Genomic DNA, 18,389 nt, shown 5'->3' on the forward strand with positions numbered 1-18,389 from the left:
TGGGGCCTTGTGAATTAGGAAAATAAATTTTTTTAAAAAGTTAGCTGTTAGCATTATTAAGAGAAACTTAAGTTTTTGGTTTGTAATGCAGAAATTCAGGATACTTAAAAAATTAGAGTAGCTGCTTTGGAGGTGAGAGAGTCCATGTTAATGCGATTAAAAAATTTTATTGAGCTAACTTCAAGCACCATACAGTCCATCCAAAGTATACAATCAGTGGCTCACCGTATCATTACATAGTGGTGTATTCGTCCCCATGATCATTTTTAGGACATATGCATCACTCTGGAAAAAGAAATAAAAAGGAAAAAGGAAAACCTCATACATCGTATACCCCTTGCCCCTCATTGACTTCTAGTATTGCACTGTACCTATTTTTTTTTACCCCTTATCCCCTACGTCCTATTATTTATTATTAATTTGTCCTTATATTTTTACTTATCTGTCCATACCCTGGATAAAGAGAGCATCAGTTACGTAGTTTTCCCAATCACATGGTTATACTGTAAAAGCTGTATAATTATACAGTCATTTTCAAAAATCCAGGCTACTGGAATATAGTTCAACAGTTTCAGGTATTTCCTTTTACCTGTTCTAATACACTAAAAACTAAAAAGGGATATCTATATAATGTGTAAGAATAACCTCTCAGTTCTATTTGAAATGTCTCAGCCATTGAAAGTTTATTTTGTCTCATTTTTCTCTTTCCCTTGGTCAAGAAGACTTTCTTAATCCCATGATGCTTGGTTCAGGCTCATTTCCGAGAGTCATGTCCCATGTAATGGGGAGAGCAGTGAGTTTAGCTGCTGAGTTAGCTTAGAGAGAGAGGCCGCATCTGAGCACATGTTAATGTAGCTTTTATGTTTGAAACGCATAACCCAGAGAATAATAGTTAGAAGCGAATTTAAAGAATAAATGGGCATCCCTTTTCTTAGTTGCAAAATATAGTATTTCTCACACTGATTTCTCTATATTGGCTGTTTGCATGTACAGTGACTGCAGCAGCTACTTCTCAGATGTGTAATGGGGAAAGTTTTTAAAAACAGTTGTGATTTTATTTTTTGTATTTATTTTTCATATAAGATTTAAAATCTATGTATATGACATTGTGGATGGAGTACAGGAATGTTGGGAGACTGATTGTGGCAGGGTGCTTGCGGCTTCATTGAGAAGGGCTTTAATGTCATGCTTTTCTGTAGTTGGTAGGGACTTACACTGTTTTTCAGTAGGCGAGTGATGTAGACGTGTCTGTGTTTTAAAAATTCTTGTAACTGTAGAAGGTAAATTGTTTAGCTTAATGAAATTTTTTGGGGGGTGCCCCACTCCCTATCCTTTTTTTAAAACTAGCCCGTCCTCTCTAAGCCCAACTCAGCAAATGAACTCATTACCCTCCCCCATTTGTGGGACCTGACTTCCAGGGGTTTAAGTTTATCTGACAACACGGAACATGGCTGCCAGGGATGAGTCTGACCCTGACATCATGGGATTGACAATGTCTTCCTGACCTAAAGGGGCAAAAGAAATGTAACAAATAAAGCATCAGAGGCTGAGAGATTTCAAATAGAGTGAAGAGGCTATTCTGGAGGTTACTGTTAATGCACACTTCAGCTGGATATTGCAGCTTGCCACAGCATGCCAAGCCCCAACCAACAATATTCTTGAAAACCCTAAGAAATACCGAGGGCTCAATCTGAAGCACTATAAAAGTTTCACTCACTAAGTTTATTTTTCAGAAATGTAAAACTTAAAACTTCCAGATTGTTCCTATGCCACATAAGCTCTGAAACCCAGAGGCACCAGACCCTCAATAAATATCAACCAGTTGCATCTCCCTACCCCATAATGTTGATACCCTTTTCAGCATGAAGAAGTTAAAATGGTTATTGCCCAAATACCTTCTGATTTTTGGGAGAAGCATCAAATGAGAGGGAAGAGTTGTAATAGAGAAGATAGCGTTTAACAAATTATTGTGACTACTGAATCACTATATTGATATTTCTTGTTATTCTTTAATGTATTAGAACAGCTAGAAGTAAATACCTGGAACTGTGAAACTTTAACCCATATCATACTTTGAAATGTGTTCTGTTACTACTTGTTAAACTCTACTTTAAAATTTATCACTTTTCTGCATATGTTATATTTCACAATAAACTATCTTATAGCAGTATCACCTGATTGATTTGGTATTCAGGCGTTAACATCATACTCCTGATCCCTAGAAACCCATATGCTGTAAGAAATTCTGGAGACTGTTGTTAGCAAAGTTAATTTTCAGATCCTTTAAATTCAATAAAGATTTATGGGGTATACTCTGTGTTTGTCCTGCTGGGTGTCACAAACATGAGTAAGTTATCATTCTTGCCCTCAAGGAGCTCACCATCAAATAGAGGAAAGATTCATGCGTATATAGCTCACTGTGTCATGTTATGATAAATACCTTGCTGCCAGTTCAGTTCAGCACATAGTTATTAACACATGTGATATGTCAGATAATCTGCTATATGTTGGGTATGCAAAGATGAATAGAACATGATCTCTGGTTTTCATTTGTTTATAGTTTATACTGGGAGATAGATGTAAAGAGATAATTACAACGTGGTATAGTGAGTATAATAATAAAGATATGCACAACTATTCTGTGGACATTCTGAGAGTGGTATTTAAATGCCCAGCTTGGCAGGGTGAAAAGAAGTCTTCCTGTGGGATTTAATACAAGAGCTTGATCCTTGATGGGTAATTGGGAAATAGTTCAAGTTGGGAAGGAGAGTAGGACCAGCAGCATGCAGGAAAGCTGAAGCAAATTTGAAGCAAATTCCCAAACAAAGGAATGGAGGAAGGACAGTATTATGTATGTTGGGAGTGGGGTGGGGTGGGGAGTAGAGCAATTCAGGTTTTCAGATCAAGATGGGAAATGGTGTTGGAGAAGGGAGTTGGAAACGGCTCATAGAGGGAGAGTCATGGTCATTTTTCAGGCAGATTTGCAGTAATTGGCAGTGTGTAGAAAAGATTTGAGAAAGGCAAGATAGGTGACAGGAAGATTGTTATTAAAAACCTACGTGGGAAATTATTAGGGCCTGAACTAGAGCAGTTTAGTTGAGATGGAGATTGGAATCAAATTTGAGAAATACTTAGTAGGTTTAGTAGAACTTCATGATTAATGAGAGTGGTTTATTTATATAGGGTACAGAAAAGGAAACAATTCTTGTAGTGGGTCAGATGGCTTTTGTAGAAGTTGAAATATTTCACCAGGCAGAGCAGAGCAGAAGTGCATTCTGTTCTGTGCAAAAGGCATGGTCAAAGGTGTGAAGGTAAGAGTGTATATGATTGTGTAGATGGAGTACAGGAATGTTGGGAGACTGATAGTGCAGGTTGCTTGCAGCTTCACTGAGAAGGGTTTTAATGTCATGCTCTCCTGTAGTTGGTAGGAACCTATGTAATACTGTTTTTTAATAGGTGAGTGATGTAGACATGTTTATGTTCTAAAAATTCTTGTAACTGTAGAAGGTAAATTGGAGAGAACAAGGCAGGGAGTTAAGAGCAGATTGCAGTATTAGTATAGGTGAGAGATGAGGGGCTGGTCTATTGCCATGGCATCAAGAATGTAGAGGTTGGATTTTTGAGAAAATTTGTGAATAAAATTGACAATATATTTATTGATGTATGGAAAGAGGGAGTCATAGAAAAATATTTTGAAGTTTCTAGATTGGGAGATTAAGGGAAGGGTGATACCATTAGCCATGACAGAAGACTTAGTAAGAAGAAGGAGGCTTGGGTTGATGTAGGGCTGGGAGAAGATGCTAAATTCTTCATTGTATATATATTGAGTTTGATTTGCCTGCCTTATATCCCTCTGAGTATTATCTTATAAATATTACCTTACTTAATACTGTATAAGTATTGGTAATAGATATGTGGATCTCTGTTTTGCAAAGAATTCAGAGTCTTCAGCTGGGAAAAGTGCTGGGGTGGATTAATGATGTTTACTATAGTCAATGATGTGTGAGTTGGTAGCATTTAGTTTAGTTAATGCTTACTGGGTGCCTCATTCATGCCAGGCACTGTTCTAATTTGAGGGATAAAACAAAACAAAACAAAAAGTTCCCTGTCCTCCTGAACCTACATCTTAGTCTTTGGAGACACACCATAAACACACATTTACAGTTGTCTTATATTTGCGTCTTATATTTGCCATCTTTGCTCTATGAGATAGACATGTAATGGGGGTGAACAAGATAATCCAGGTAAGGATAGACAAAGAAGGGATGGGAATAGTTTGACACTCCTTGAAATGTATGTGAAAATATGACTTAGGTTCATTCTTGTGTTTGCCAAAATGTGGTCATGTGAGTTGTGGGAATGCCATATTTTTAAGATTTGCTATTTTTTCTAGGTATTAAACCGTCTGACTTTTGCATCTACTCTTTCTCACCTGCGTCGTTTAAATTCTCCTATTGGTAGAGATGGCAAGCTAGCAAAACCAAGACAGCTGCATAATACATTGTGGGGAATGGTGTGTCCTGCTGAGACTCCAGAGGTAATGCGTTAGAATTGATGTTTAGGGCAATAAGTAAGCTAATTATGTAGAGCATAATTACTTTTAGAATTAGGTTTTATTTAATTCTTCATTGTCATTTAGAACTAAGAGATTATAATTCTGTTATTAGAAAATGAAAGTAAATTTTGAAATTAAATTGAAGGAAAATGTTTTTGGAAAGAATTTTGATAGATGCGTTAAATCAGTATAAGTAATACTTTGTTTATTCCCTAGGGGCATGCTGTGGGACTTGTTAAGAATTTGGCCCTGATGGCTTATATTTCAGTTGGATCTCAACCTTCTCCAATTCTGGAATTTTTGGAAGAATGGAGTATGGAAAATTTAGAAGAAATTTCTCCTGCAGCTATTGCTGAGTGTGTATAGATGCATTCTTTTTATTGGTTATAGCTTAGTATAGAATTGCTAAGTGCAAAATGGTTTTATTTTTGCATTTTAGCGCAACCAAGATTTTCGTTAATGGCTGCTGGGTTGGAATACATAAAGATCCTGAGCAACTTATGAACACACTAAGGAAATTGCGGCGTCAGATGGACATCATTGTGTCTGAAGTAAGTTAATGGGGCATATGGGACTTCTGTATAAGGCACAAGACCAATAAAAGTTATCTTTGCATTGGCATCTTTGCTTTGAACTGATTTCCCTTTAATTGTAAAGTATATTGTCAAAACTCTTTGTATGTGGTTTTTTTTTAATTACAAGGTATTGCTTACTTTAATGCTTTAGATATGATCCTGAAAATGAATTCTTTTATTCTTCCTCGTGCAAAAACATTTTTTAATTTGTACATTTATTCACCATCATTGTATACTCTCGGCATTCCGAAATTATACCATCTCAGTCTTGATCATCTGTTTTCCTTCTGGTTCATATGTGCCCCCAGCCGTTCTCTCTCTGTCATTCTCACACATTCAGCTTTGTTTTAGTGTATTTACATTATTGTGCTACAATCAGGTAGTATTGTGCTATCCATTTCTGAATTTTACAGTCAGTCCTGTTGCACAATCTGTATCCCTTCAGCTCTAATTGCCCAATCTCTGCCCTGTTTCTATCTCCTGATGATAACCTATGTTCTTAGCTGAAATTCTTCAAGTTCACTTATTAATATTAGTTCATATCAGTGAGACCATATAGTATTTGTCCTTTTGTTTCTGGCTAATTTCACTCAGCATGATGTCTTCAAGATCCATCCATGTTGTTACATGCGTCATGATTTTATTCTGTCTTACAGCTGTGTAATATTTCATCATATGTATATGCCACAGCTTGGTTAGCCACCCATCCTTTGATGGACATTTGGGCTGTTTCTGTCTCTTGGCAATTGTAAATAATGCTGCTATAAATATAGGTGTGCAAATATCTGTTTATGTTCTCTCCGTCATGTCCTCTGAACCTAGCAATGGGGTTGCTGGATCATATGGTAATTATGTACTTGGTTCCTGAGGAACTGCCAAACTGCCTTCCACAGCAGTTGTGCCACTTTACATTGTGACAGTGGATAAGTGTGCCTCTTTCTCCACATCCTCTCTAGCACTTATTGTGTTCTATTTTTTAATAATGGCCATTCTGGTGTGTGTGAGTTGTGTGTATCTCATTGTGATTTTGATTTGCATTTTCCTATTAGTCAGTGAAGTTGAGCATCTTTTCATGTGCTTTTTAGCCATTTTGTATTTCCTCTTCTGAAAGGGTCTGTTCATGTCTTTTGCCCATTTTTTAAATGGATTGTTTGTCTTTTTGTTGTTGAGTGGAAGAGTCTCTATATATTCTGGATGGTAAACTTTTATCTGATATGTGGTTTCCAGATATTGTCTCCCATTGTGTAGGCTGCGTTTTTACTTTCTTGATGAAGTTCTTTGATGCACAAAAGTGTTTAATTTTGAGAACTTCTCATTTATCTATTTCTTTCTACAGTGCTCATGAATAGACTTTCATTTAAGGTTTGCTTAAAATATAAATGTTCTCTCTGTCCTTGGGTCCTTAAATTTCTTTTGGAAAGTGCTTTTTGGAACCTCTCAATGAGAGAATTGTGTATATTTTTCAGGAGTCTATACTTGAAGTCTACTTGTTCTCTTCCTTCATATTTTTTGATAATCAGAGTTCCTTATTTTATCCCATTTCTGACTTCAGCTTTCTTTTGGACCAGTTAGTAGGCTTTCCTGTCAGTAGTTCTCTTTAGGCCCACTAAAGAACACCTGTTTCTACTAGAACTCAAAATGCTGTTTGGCCTTTGAGAAAATACAGCTCAATTTACGTCTACCTGTTAAGACAGAGAACTTATATATATATATATATATATTTTAATTTTTGTTAATAAAACCAATCAACATACAATATGAACATTCCATACTTGGTGTGCAATCAGTGGCTCACAATATCATCACATAGTTGTATATACATTACCATGATCATTTCTCAGAACATTTACTTCACTCCAGAAAAAGAAATAAAAAGAAAAAATTCATACATGCCATACACCTTACCTCTCCTTCCCATTGTCCACTAGTATTTCCCTCTACCTAATTTAACATTTGTTCCCCTTATTTATTTTTAATTCATATTTTTTACTTGTCTATCCATACTGTAGATAAAAGGAGCATCAGAACAAGGTTTTCACAATCACGCAGTCACTTTGTGAAAGCTACATCATTATACAGTCATCTTGAAGAAACATGGTTTTTTAACACAGCTCTACAGTTTCAGGCACTTCCCTCTAGTGGCTCTAATACACCGTAAACTAAAAAGGGGTTACTATATTAATATGTAAGAATAAACTCTAGGATAACCTCTTGACTGTATTTGAAATCTCTCAGTCATTGACGCTTTATTTTGTCTCATTTCTCTCTTCCCCCTTTTGGTCAAGAAGGTTTTCTCAATCCCTTAATGCTGAGTCCCAGCTCATTCTAGGCTCTCTGTCCCATGTTGCCAGGGAGGTTTACACTCCTGGGAGTCATGTCCCACATAGAGAGAGGGAGGGCAGTGAGTTTACTTGCCGTGTTGCCTGAGAGAGAGAGAGAGAGAGAGGCCACATCTGAGCAACAAAAGAGGTTGCCTGGGGGTGACTCTTAGGCCTCATTTTTTTTTTTTATTAATTTTTAAATTAAAAAAATATATAAGCAACAAACACAAGCATTCTTAACATACTGTCATTCCATTCTATATATATAATTAGTAATTCACAATTTCATCACAAAGTTGTATATTCATCATCATGATCATTTCTCTTTTTTATTAATTTTTTAATTGTTTTTAAAATACCAAAAAACACCAAACAAATGCAAACATTCTTAACTTTTGATCATTCCGTTCTACATATATAATCAGTAGTTCACAGTATCATCACATAGTTGCATATTCATCATCATGATCATTTCTTGGAACATTTGCATCTATTCAGAAAAAGAAATAAAAAGAGAACAGAAAAAAATTCATACATACCATGCCCCCACCCCTCCTCCTCATTGATCACTAGCATTTCAATCTAGTAAATTTATTTTAACATTTGTTCCCCCTAGTATTTATTTTTAATCTGTATGTTTTACTCGTCTGTCGAAAAGGTAGATAAAAGGAGCATCAGACACAAGGTTTTCATAATCACACTGTCACACTGCGAAAGCTATATCAGTATATAGTCATCTTCAAGATACATGGCTACTGGAACACAGCTCTACATTTTTAGGCATTTCCCTCCAGCCTCTCTATTATACCTTAACTAAAAAAGCAATATCTATTTAATGTGTAAGAATAACCTCCAGGATAACCTCTTGACTCTGGAATCTCTCAGCCATTGACACTTTATTTTGTCTCATTTCACCCTTTCCCCTTTTTGTCAGGAAGGTTTTCTCAGTCCCTTGATGCTGAGTCCTAGTTCATTCTAGGATTTCTGTCACACATTGCCAGGAAGGAAGGTCCACATTCCTGGGAGTCATGTCCCATGTAGAGAGAGAGAGGTGGGTGAGCTTGCTTGTTGTGTTGGCTGAGAGAGAGAGAGGCCATATGTGAGCAACAAAAAAGGTTCTCTTGAGTGTGACTCCTAGGCCTAATTTTAAGTATGGTTAGCCTATCCTTGTGGGATTAAGTTTCATAGGAACAGACCCCAAGATTGGGGGTTCAGTCTATTGCTTTGGTTGTCCCCACTGCTTGTGAGAATATCAAGAATTCTCCACTTGGGGAAGTTGAATTTTCCCACTTTCTCACCATTCCTTGAAGGGGACTTTGCAAATACTTTCTTATTCATTGTTCAATCACTCTGGGATTTATTGGATCTTAGGCCTAATTTTAAGTAGGCTTAGCGTATTGTTCTGGTTTGCTAGCTGCTGGAATGCAATATATCAGAAACGGAATGGCTTTTAAAGAGGGGAATTTAATAAGTTGCTAGTTTACAGTTCTTAGGCCAAGAAAATGTCCCAATTACAACAAGTCAATAGAAATGTCCAATCAGAGGCATCTAGGGAAAGATACCTTGGTCCAAGAAGGCCAATGAAGTTCAGGGTTTCTCTTTCAGGTGAGAAGGCACATGGCAAACACAGTCAGGGTTTCTCTTTCATCTGGAAGGCACATGATGAACACAGTCAGGGTTCCTCTCTCATCTGGAAGGGCACATGGTGAACACAGCATCATCTGCTAGCTTCTTCTCCTGGCTTCCTGTTTCATGAAGCTCCCTGGGAGCCACTTTCCTTCTTCATCTCCAAGGGTTGCTGGCTGGTGGACTCTGCTTCTCGTGGCTACGTTGCTCTGCTTTGCTCTCTCTGAATCTGTTCATTCTCGAAAATGTTTCCTTTTTTATAGGACTCCAGAAACTTATCAAGACCCACCCATATGGGTGGAGACATGTCATCACCTAATTCAGTTTAACAGCCACTCTTGATAAAATCATATCTCCAGTTTCAAGCACACAGTATTGAATAGGGATTATTCTGCCTCTACGAAATGGGATTTTGATTAAAACATGGCTTTTCCTATTTGCAAAGCCCCCTTCGGGGAATGGTGAGAATGGGGAGAAATTCAACCTCCCAAAGTTGAATTCTTGATATTCTCATAAGCAGTGTGGACAACCAAAGCTACAGGCCAAGACCCCAGTCTTGGGATTTGTTCATATGAAACTCAACCCCACAGGGGATAGGTCAAGTCTACTTAAAATTTAGGCATGAGAGTCACCCCCAAGAGAGCCTCTTTTGTTGCTCAGATGTGACCTCTTTCTCCAGCCAACACAACAAACAATCTCACCACCCTCCCTCTGTCTATGTGGTACATGACTCCCAGGGGTGCAGACCTTCCTGGCAACATGGGACAGAAATCCCAGAATGAGCTGAGATTCAGCATCAAGGGATTGAGAAAAACTCTAGAATGAGCTGAGACCCAGCATCAAGGGATTGAGAAAACCTTCTCGACCAAAAGGGGGAAGAGTGAAATGAAATAAAGTGTCAATGGCTGAGAGATTCCAGAGTCGAGAAGCTATCCTGGAGGTTATTCTTATGATTAAGTAGATATCACCTTGTTATTCAAGATGTAATGGGGAGGCTGGAGGGAACTGCCTGAAAATGTAGAGTTGTGTTCCAGTAGCCATGTTTCTTGATGATGATTGATTAATGATATAGCTTTCACAGTGTTACTGTGTGATTGTGAAAATCTTGTGTCTGATTCTCCTTTTGTCTACCTGTCAACAAACGAGTAGAACATATGGAATAAAAATAAATAATAAGGGGAACAAATGCTAAAATAAATTTAGTTTGAAATGCTAGTGATCAGTGAAAGCGAGGGGTAAGGGGTATGATAGGTAAATCTTTTTTTTTTCTTTTCTGTTTTCATTTTTTTTTTTCTATTGTTTTTTTACTTCTTTTTCTGAATTAATGCAGATGTTCTAAGAAATGATGAATGTGCAACTAAGTGATGATATCGTGAATTACTGATTATATATGTTGATGTTTTATTTGGTTTGTTAATTTTTTAAATTAATAAATAAATTTTAAAAAAACATGGCTTCTCTAGGGGGCATACCTCCTTTCAAACCAGCACACCTATCCTTTGTGGGAATAAGTTTCATATGAACAAACCCCATAGCTTACATTTCTATCGTTAAGTGCTTGTTTTCTAAGGATTCAAGACAAAGCATTTGAAAGTAGTGTATTTTCTGGGACTTTAGAACTCCACTCAGTGTTTTTGCTAACTATCACAGTGTTGCTCCTCAAGCTTTCTAAGGACAGGAAGTGAATTAAGAATTTGGAACATTTTTATTTCTTGGCTTCTTACTCTTGGTTTTGGAGAAGAACTTGGTTTTATTGATCAGTCTTTTATAATGCACCATTGTTTTTAAACTGAGTAACCCAAATCCTGTCTTAAACCCAATTATTTCTTATAAAACAGGACCCAGATGTGATTTCAAGTCATTTCTCACTTTTTAAAAGTACATATTTGGGGGAAATGCCGGTCTGTTTTTCAGTTTCCTAACTCATTGGCAGTTCATTTTTTGATTGGCTTCCAAGACTATGTATTATATCAAGTGTTCATTGGAAATTCTTATTTCCTTTTTACTTATTTCTTTATATATATGCTCTTAAGAGTCTGCAGTGCTTTTTCTTATGTTCTTTACTGCAAATTTTTCCAAAATATTTTGATAATATTTTCTGTGAATATTATATTTTCTAGGCCAGCAGTGCCCAGTAGAAATCAATGTGAGTCACATATGCAATTTTAATTTTTGTAGAAGCCACATTTAAAAAGTAGAAAAAAAAGGTGAAAATTTTAATAATAATATGGATTATTTGACCTCATACATCCAAAATGTTATAATTTCACAATATAATTAATATTAAAACTGTTTATGAGCTATTCTTTTTTTTAGTTTTTCGCTAATGTCTTTGAAATGCAGTTCAGTCTGACCACATTTCAGGGTCTCAGTAGTCGTACGTGGCTAGCTGCTACTGTGTTAGAGTGCCTCAAACCATTTGTCTAATAGATGAGTGAGAGAAGTCAGGCTTTAGATCTGGGACAGTATAGGCAAGGCTAAGTGACAGAGGGCCTGATAGTTACAGAGTAAAGTGTATGTAAATGACAAAGAGTCAAACTAAGGAATTCTCATATACTGGTGTTTGTGGGATCAGAAAAGATTTCTCTCATTTCAAATTCACTTGCATGCCGTAACCAAATGCTGTTGTTCAGCTCTATAATTGCCAAGGTTAGAACTTTTCCTTTACAGACTTTTAAATTATACCTGTTTCTAGTATATTGAACAATGACAAGCTAAGATTTGTCTATTTTATTTGATAATCGGTTGCTCTAGCTAACCCTTAATAATATGAAGTAAGTAAAAGTTCACGAAACTTTTATCTTTTTATAATACAGGTTTCTATGATCAGGGATATTCGAGAGAGAGAGATTCGTATCTATACAGATGCAGGCCGTATTTGTAGACCACTTCTGATTGTGGAGAAACAAAAGCTACTTTTGAAGAAGAGACATATTGACCAATTGAAAGAGCGAGAATATAACAACTACAGGTGAGAAAAAAAATGTGCTGATTTAAAAAAAATTGAGATGGAGTTCAAAAGAGTTCACTCTTTTGAAGTGTGTGCAATTCTGGTTTTTAGTATATTCATGGAGTTTTGCAGCCATCACAAGTGTGTAATTTCAGAACATTTTCATCATTTCAAAAAGAAACTCCTATGGGGTACATGGGTAGTTCAGTGGTAGAGTTCTTGATTACCATGTGGAAGACCCAGGCTGAAATCCAGGCCAATGCACTCCAAAAAAAGATTCAACATTTGTGCTGTATTATTGGGATATTCACATGGAAAAGGATGAAATTTGTCCACTACCATGTGGCATACAAAAAAAAAGAAACTCTGTATCCATTAACAGTGAAAATGTTTTATTTGATTTTGTCATCATCAGACCGCCCTTGTGGGTATTTGTTTAGGCATAAAAGTATTTTGGATCTGTTAAAGTATAATAAGAAATAAGAAGTATAATAAGAAATACAATAAAGAACCTACTGAAAAATTTATTTTTAGTAATATATGGAAGTATACGTTCTTATTGTAAAATAACTCAATATGCATAATGTAAATATAAGAGCCCCTAATTCATATTTCCCTCTTTAGAAGTAAGTACTGTTAACAGTTTGTTATATATTCTTCTAGATCTTGTTCTATGTATTTATACGTCACCTTCCTTCCCTCTCCACCCCTTTTATCCCCACTAAAATAGTTTCTTTAAAACAGAGCAAAACAAACTAATAATAATAGTTATGGGATGATACTTTATATGTACTTTCCAGCAACTTGATTTTTTTCACCATTAACAAACAATAATATTTTGGAGCTCCTTCCATATTAGTACATATAGATATAGGAATATTCCATATCAATACATACAGATATAGGAATATTCTTTATTAAGTAGTGGGCTTATGTAGTTAAAATATTTTGGTAAATAAGGAAATTCAGTGCATTCTTTTTTTAGTTGGCAGGATCTTGTGGCCAGTGGGGTAGTGGAATATATTGATACTCTAGAAGAAGAAACAGTGATGCTTGCAATGACTCCAGATGATTTACAGGAAAAAGAAGTTGCTTATTGTTCTACATACACACACTGTGAGATTCATCCTTCAATGATCCTTGGTGTGTGTGCATCAATTATTCCTTTTCCTGATCATAACCAGGTTGGTAGCACTTTTTATCATTTGCTTTATGAGAAATTAGTTGAAAGTAGATTAAAAATTAGGGATTAGTCCGTAAATCTCTTTGTAAGAGTCAAGTCTTTTAATGAAGAGGTTTTGTACTCCTGCAGAGTCAGCATTTGACATGCTTAATGTTGTGTTTCATTCTTAGAGCCATATTGATTATTTCAAATGGTTATCACTTATCTTTCAGAAACAAACAAGAGCCTTACCTACACATTTTCAATTAATGTAGTGCCCAGTAGAGTCTATTCCTTTAGAGGTAAATTGTCATTGATTCTGCTTTTCATTCTTCTTTTAGTCTCCTCGAAACACGTACCAGTCTGCTATGGGTAAGCAGGCTATGGGAGTTTATATCACTAACTTCCATGTTCGTATGGACACACTGGCCCATGTTCTCTATTATCCTCAAAAACCACTTGTGACTACACGGTCTATGGAATATCTACGATTTAGAGAGCTGCCAGCAGGTGTGTTCAATTTTTTTAAACATTTTTTAAGATCCTGCCTTACTTAAAAGTCTAGGTGCTTGGGAGAGTTAAAAAAGAAAAATACATAAGATGGAGTCTCAGTTCTCAAGAAATTTTCAGTTCTCAAGAAATTTATGGTGTTGTGGAAACCTGAACGCAATCAAATAAAAAGATGGGCACATGAAAAGTGGTATAATGGAGATACAAAGTCTTTAGGAAGCAGAGTGAAGGAAATTGATACTTATTGGAAGTCTAGAGCCAGTTTCGTGGAGTAGGTGGCAGTTTTTTTTCATTGATATCTATTACATATTCACATACCATGTAATCATCCAAAGGATACAATGAGTGGTTTGCAATATCTTATAGCATGCATTTATCATCAAAATTGACTTTCTTCTTTTTTGTGAATAATGACATATATACAAAAAAGCAATAGATTTCAAAGCACATTGCAACAATTAGTTGTTGAACAGATTTCACACTTTGGTGTGAGTTACTATTCCACAATTTTAGGTCTTCATTTCTAGCTGCTCTAAGATACTGGAGCCTAAAAGAAATATCAGTATAATGATTCGGCAGTTGTACTCATTGGTTAAGCCCTACCTTCTCTTTATAACTCCATCATCACCTTTGATCTTTCTCCCACTCTTTAGGGGTATTTGGACTATGCCCATTCTAACTTTTTCATGCTGAAAGGGGCTGTTGTAATATGGGATAGGGGGATGGAACAAGTGGATGTTCTGAACAGACTGCCTCTTCTGCATTTCAAGACTTATCTTTTACCCTAGTGCATGGAACATTTGTAGAATCTTAAATATTGCCCTGGGTTCTTTAGGATTGGCTGAAATGGTAGGGATTTAGCAAGCTACGATAGGTAGCAGTGTCCAACCGAAGCTTGGTAAGAGTGACCTCCAGAGTAGCCTCTCAATTCTGTTTGAGCTCTCTCAGACACTGATACCTTATTATACTCAGGATGGCATTGTTGATGCCATGGTGCCAGGGCTGGGCTCATCCCTGGAGGTCATCTTCCTGCCACCAGGGAGACTTTCACTCCTGATGTCATGTCCCATGTAGGGGGGAGGGCACTGGCAGAGTTGGGCTTAATAGAGAGAGAGACCACATCTGAGCAACAAAAGAGGTCCTCTAGAAGTAATTCTTAGGCATACCTGTAAGTAGGCTAAGCTTCTTTGCTACATACACAAGCTTCCCAAGAGCAAGCCTCAAGATCAAGTACTTAGCCTATTGATTTGGGTGTCCCTAATATATATACATATATATTTAACTTTTTTGTAAAAATTTATTTATATTAATTAAAAAAATTAACAAACAAAAACATTACCATATCCTTCTGTTTTACATGTTTAATCAGTAATTCTCGGTATCATCACGTAGTTGCATATTCATCATTTCTTAGAACATTTGCATTAGTTCAGAAAAAGAAATAAACAGACAACAGAAAAAGAAATAAAACGATAACAGAAAAAAAAGATTATACATACCATACCCCTTACCCTTCCCTTTTATTTATTTATTTATTTTTACATGAGCAGGCACCGGGAATCAAACCCGGGTCCTCTGGCATGGCAAGCAAGCGTCCTTGCCTGCTGAGCCACCGTGGCCCAACCCTTCCCTTTTATTGATTACTAGCATTTCAAACTAAATTTGTTCCCCCTGTTATTTATTTTTATTCCGTATGTTCTCCTCGTCTGTTGACAAGGTAGATATTTAAGTTTTTTTTATTGTAAAGAGTAACATATATACAAAGCAAAGAAATAAAAATTTCAAAGCACTCTTCAAAAAATGGTTATAAGATAGATCCCAGAGCTTGTCATGGGCCACCATATGATCCTCTCATATTTTTGCTTCTAGCTGCTCCAGAATATAGGAGGCTAGTGGGCTTAAATATTTTTTTATCATCATAATCGACTTCTTTTTCCTTCTCTCTTTTTTCATTTTTTTAAATACCAAAAAATAAAAAGCAAATGCAAACATTCCTATTTTGATCATTCTGTTCTACATATATAACCTGTAATTCACAATATCATCACGTAGTTGCATGTTCATCGTCATCATCATTTCTTGGAACATTTGCATCTATTCAGAAAAAGAAATAAAATGAAAACAGAAAAAAAATTTGTACATGCCATACCCCTTACCCCTCCCTTTCATTGATCACTAGCATTTCAAACTAAATTTATTTTAACATTTGTTCCCCCTATTATTTATTTTTATTCCATATGCATTTTCTCTGTTAACAAGGTAGATAAAAGCGTCAGACACAAGGCTTTCACAATCACACAGTCACATTGTGAAAACTATATCATTATTCAATCATCATCAAGAAACATGACTACTGGAACACAGCTCTTCATTTTCAGGCAGTTCCCTCAGCCTCTCCATTACATCTTGACTAACAAGGTGATATCTACTTAATTGTAAGAATAATCTCCAGGATATACTCTTGTCTCTGTTTGGAATCTCTCAGCCGTTGACTCTTTGTCTCATTTCACTCTTCCCCTTTTTGGTCGAGAAGGTTTTCTCAATCCCTTGATGCTGAGTCTCAGCTCATTCTAGGGCTTTTCTCAATCCCTTGATGCTGATCCTCAGCTCATTCTAGGATTTCTGTCCCACGTTGCCAGGAAGGTCCACACCCCTGGGAGTCATGTCCAACGTAGACAGGGGGAGGGTGGTGAGATTGCTTGTTGTGTTGGCTGGAGAGAGAGACCACATCTGAGCAACAAAAGAGGCTGTCTTGGGGGTGACTCTTAGACCTAATTTTCAGTAGGCTTGACCTATCTTCCTTCTCTTTTTGTGAACAATAACATGTACAAAAAAAGCTGTAAATTTCAAAGCACAGCACCACAATTAGTTGTAGAACATATTTCAGACTTTAACATGGATTTACAATTTCACAATTTTAGGTTTTTACTTCTAGCTGCTCTAAAATACTGGAGACTAAAAGGGTTATCAGTATAATGATTCAGCATTCATATTCATTTGTTAAGTCCTATCTTCTATGTATATTTCCACCATCACCTTTAATCTTTCCATACCTCTCATTGAGGTTGTTTGGGCTATGACAATTCTAAATTTTTGATATTGGAAGGGTCTGTCACTAATACGGGGTAGGGAGATGAAACCATGTGATGTTCTGGAGAGGCTGACCTAGGTTTTAGGACTTATCTGGACCAGGAACCTATCTGGAGGTTGTAGGTTTCTGGCAAGTTACTCTAGCGCCTGGAACCCTTGTGGAATCTTATAAATTGCCCTCGGTGTTCTTTAGGATTGTCTGGAATGGTCCTGATTGGGGGTTGGCAGGTTATGATAGGTAGCAAGGTCTACCTGAAGCTTGCATAAGAACAACTTTCAGAGTAGCCTCTCGACTCTATTTGAACTCTCTCTGCCACTGATACTTTTATTAATTACACTTCTTTTCCCTGATTTAGTCAGGATGGAATTGTTGATCTCACGGTGCCAGGTCTGGATTCATCCCTGGGAGTTCTCTTCCACCTCTCCAGGGAGACTTCTATCCCTGGATGCCATGTCCCATGTAGTGGGGAGGGCATTGATTTCACTTGCAGAGTGGGGCTTAGAGAGACTGAGTCCATATCTGAGCAACAACAGAGGTCCTCCATAAGTAACTCTTAGGCATGCCTGTAGGTATTCTAAGCTTCTGTGCTACTAACATAAGCTTCACAAGAGTAAGCCTCATGATCAAGGGCATGGCCTATTGATTTGAGTGTCCCTAAAGTTTGACACAGTATTGGAATTCCCTTATGGTAAGGTTTGATAATTCCATAATCTTTCTCCCCTCCCTCACGGGACTTTACCAATACTTTGTGATTATCTGGTTAATATACTCTAAGATGTTTCCAGGCATTACAATAATCAATATAGGATTAAAGGACCTCTTTCTCATTCTGTGCTTTCTATGTTTCTGTTGTTCAAATGAACTTTATAGATGGGATGAATTACATTATGTATGCACTATAGAAAATTTCAGTTCCAGATCAAATAAACCTTTCTTCGACTGGTCTCAAAGAGTATGTGTGGTACTGAAATATAGCACTGTTTTCCTTACCCCTATGTCCTAGATTACTTTAACCCCAGCCTGTTCGGCTTCATTCTTATCTCTAAATATCAGGTAATATATATAAAACAGCCTTTCAAAGTCCAGAAGTAGTAATAACCACTCTGGACTTAATGTGTCTGCTCTAAAAGCTTGTAATTTAGGTCCCTGTTTTCTTATAAGCATTTTCCAAAGGTGGCCATACCATTTTTTTTTTTAATTTTTATTTCTGGCTTATTTTTTGTCTCACCAAATATCCCACATGTTCATTCACATAGTTGCATGCCTCATGACAATGTTCTTTTTTGTAGCAGCACAGCCTTCGTTCCTAAGTATACACAATTGTTGGTCATTCTACTTCTCCGTCAGTACATCCTTCAACCACCTGCATTCATCAGGCATCCTTTATGCTGGTCATAAATGTGAAATCATACAGTATCTGTCCTTTTGTGTCTGGCTAAATTCACTCAGCATTATGTCCTCTGGGCTCATCCATCTTGTCATGTGCTTCAGAACGTCATTTTGTCTTACTGCTGCATAAAATTTCATCATATGTATATACCACATTTTGTTGATTCACTCATCTGTTGATGGGCATTTGATTTGTTTCCATCTTTTGGC

At 36.7% G+C, this 18,389-nt stretch overlaps 1 protein-coding gene across 1 annotated transcript in view; it reads left to right on the top strand.

Moving 5' to 3' along the window:
• POLR2B (RNA polymerase II subunit B) overlaps positions 1–18,389 on the top strand; it is a 57,361-nt gene that overhangs the window by 23,190 nt on the left and 15,782 nt on the right. Inside the window, exons 11-16 of the mRNA XM_077136971.1 lie at positions 4,394–4,537; positions 4,772–4,911; positions 4,995–5,106; positions 11,894–12,048; positions 13,013–13,211; positions 13,531–13,699. Coding sequence (XP_076993086.1) covers positions 4,394–4,537; positions 4,772–4,911; positions 4,995–5,106; positions 11,894–12,048; positions 13,013–13,211; positions 13,531–13,699 — 919 coding nt within the window. The remainder of the gene's footprint in view (positions 1–4,393; positions 4,538–4,771; positions 4,912–4,994; positions 5,107–11,893; positions 12,049–13,012; positions 13,212–13,530; positions 13,700–18,389) is intronic.

The sequence above is a fragment of the Tamandua tetradactyla genome, chromosome 19 (genome assembly GCF_023851605.1).
Source record: "Tamandua tetradactyla isolate mTamTet1 chromosome 19, mTamTet1.pri, whole genome shotgun sequence".
Classification (NCBI taxonomy): Eukaryota; Metazoa; Chordata; class Mammalia; order Pilosa; family Myrmecophagidae; genus Tamandua; species Tamandua tetradactyla.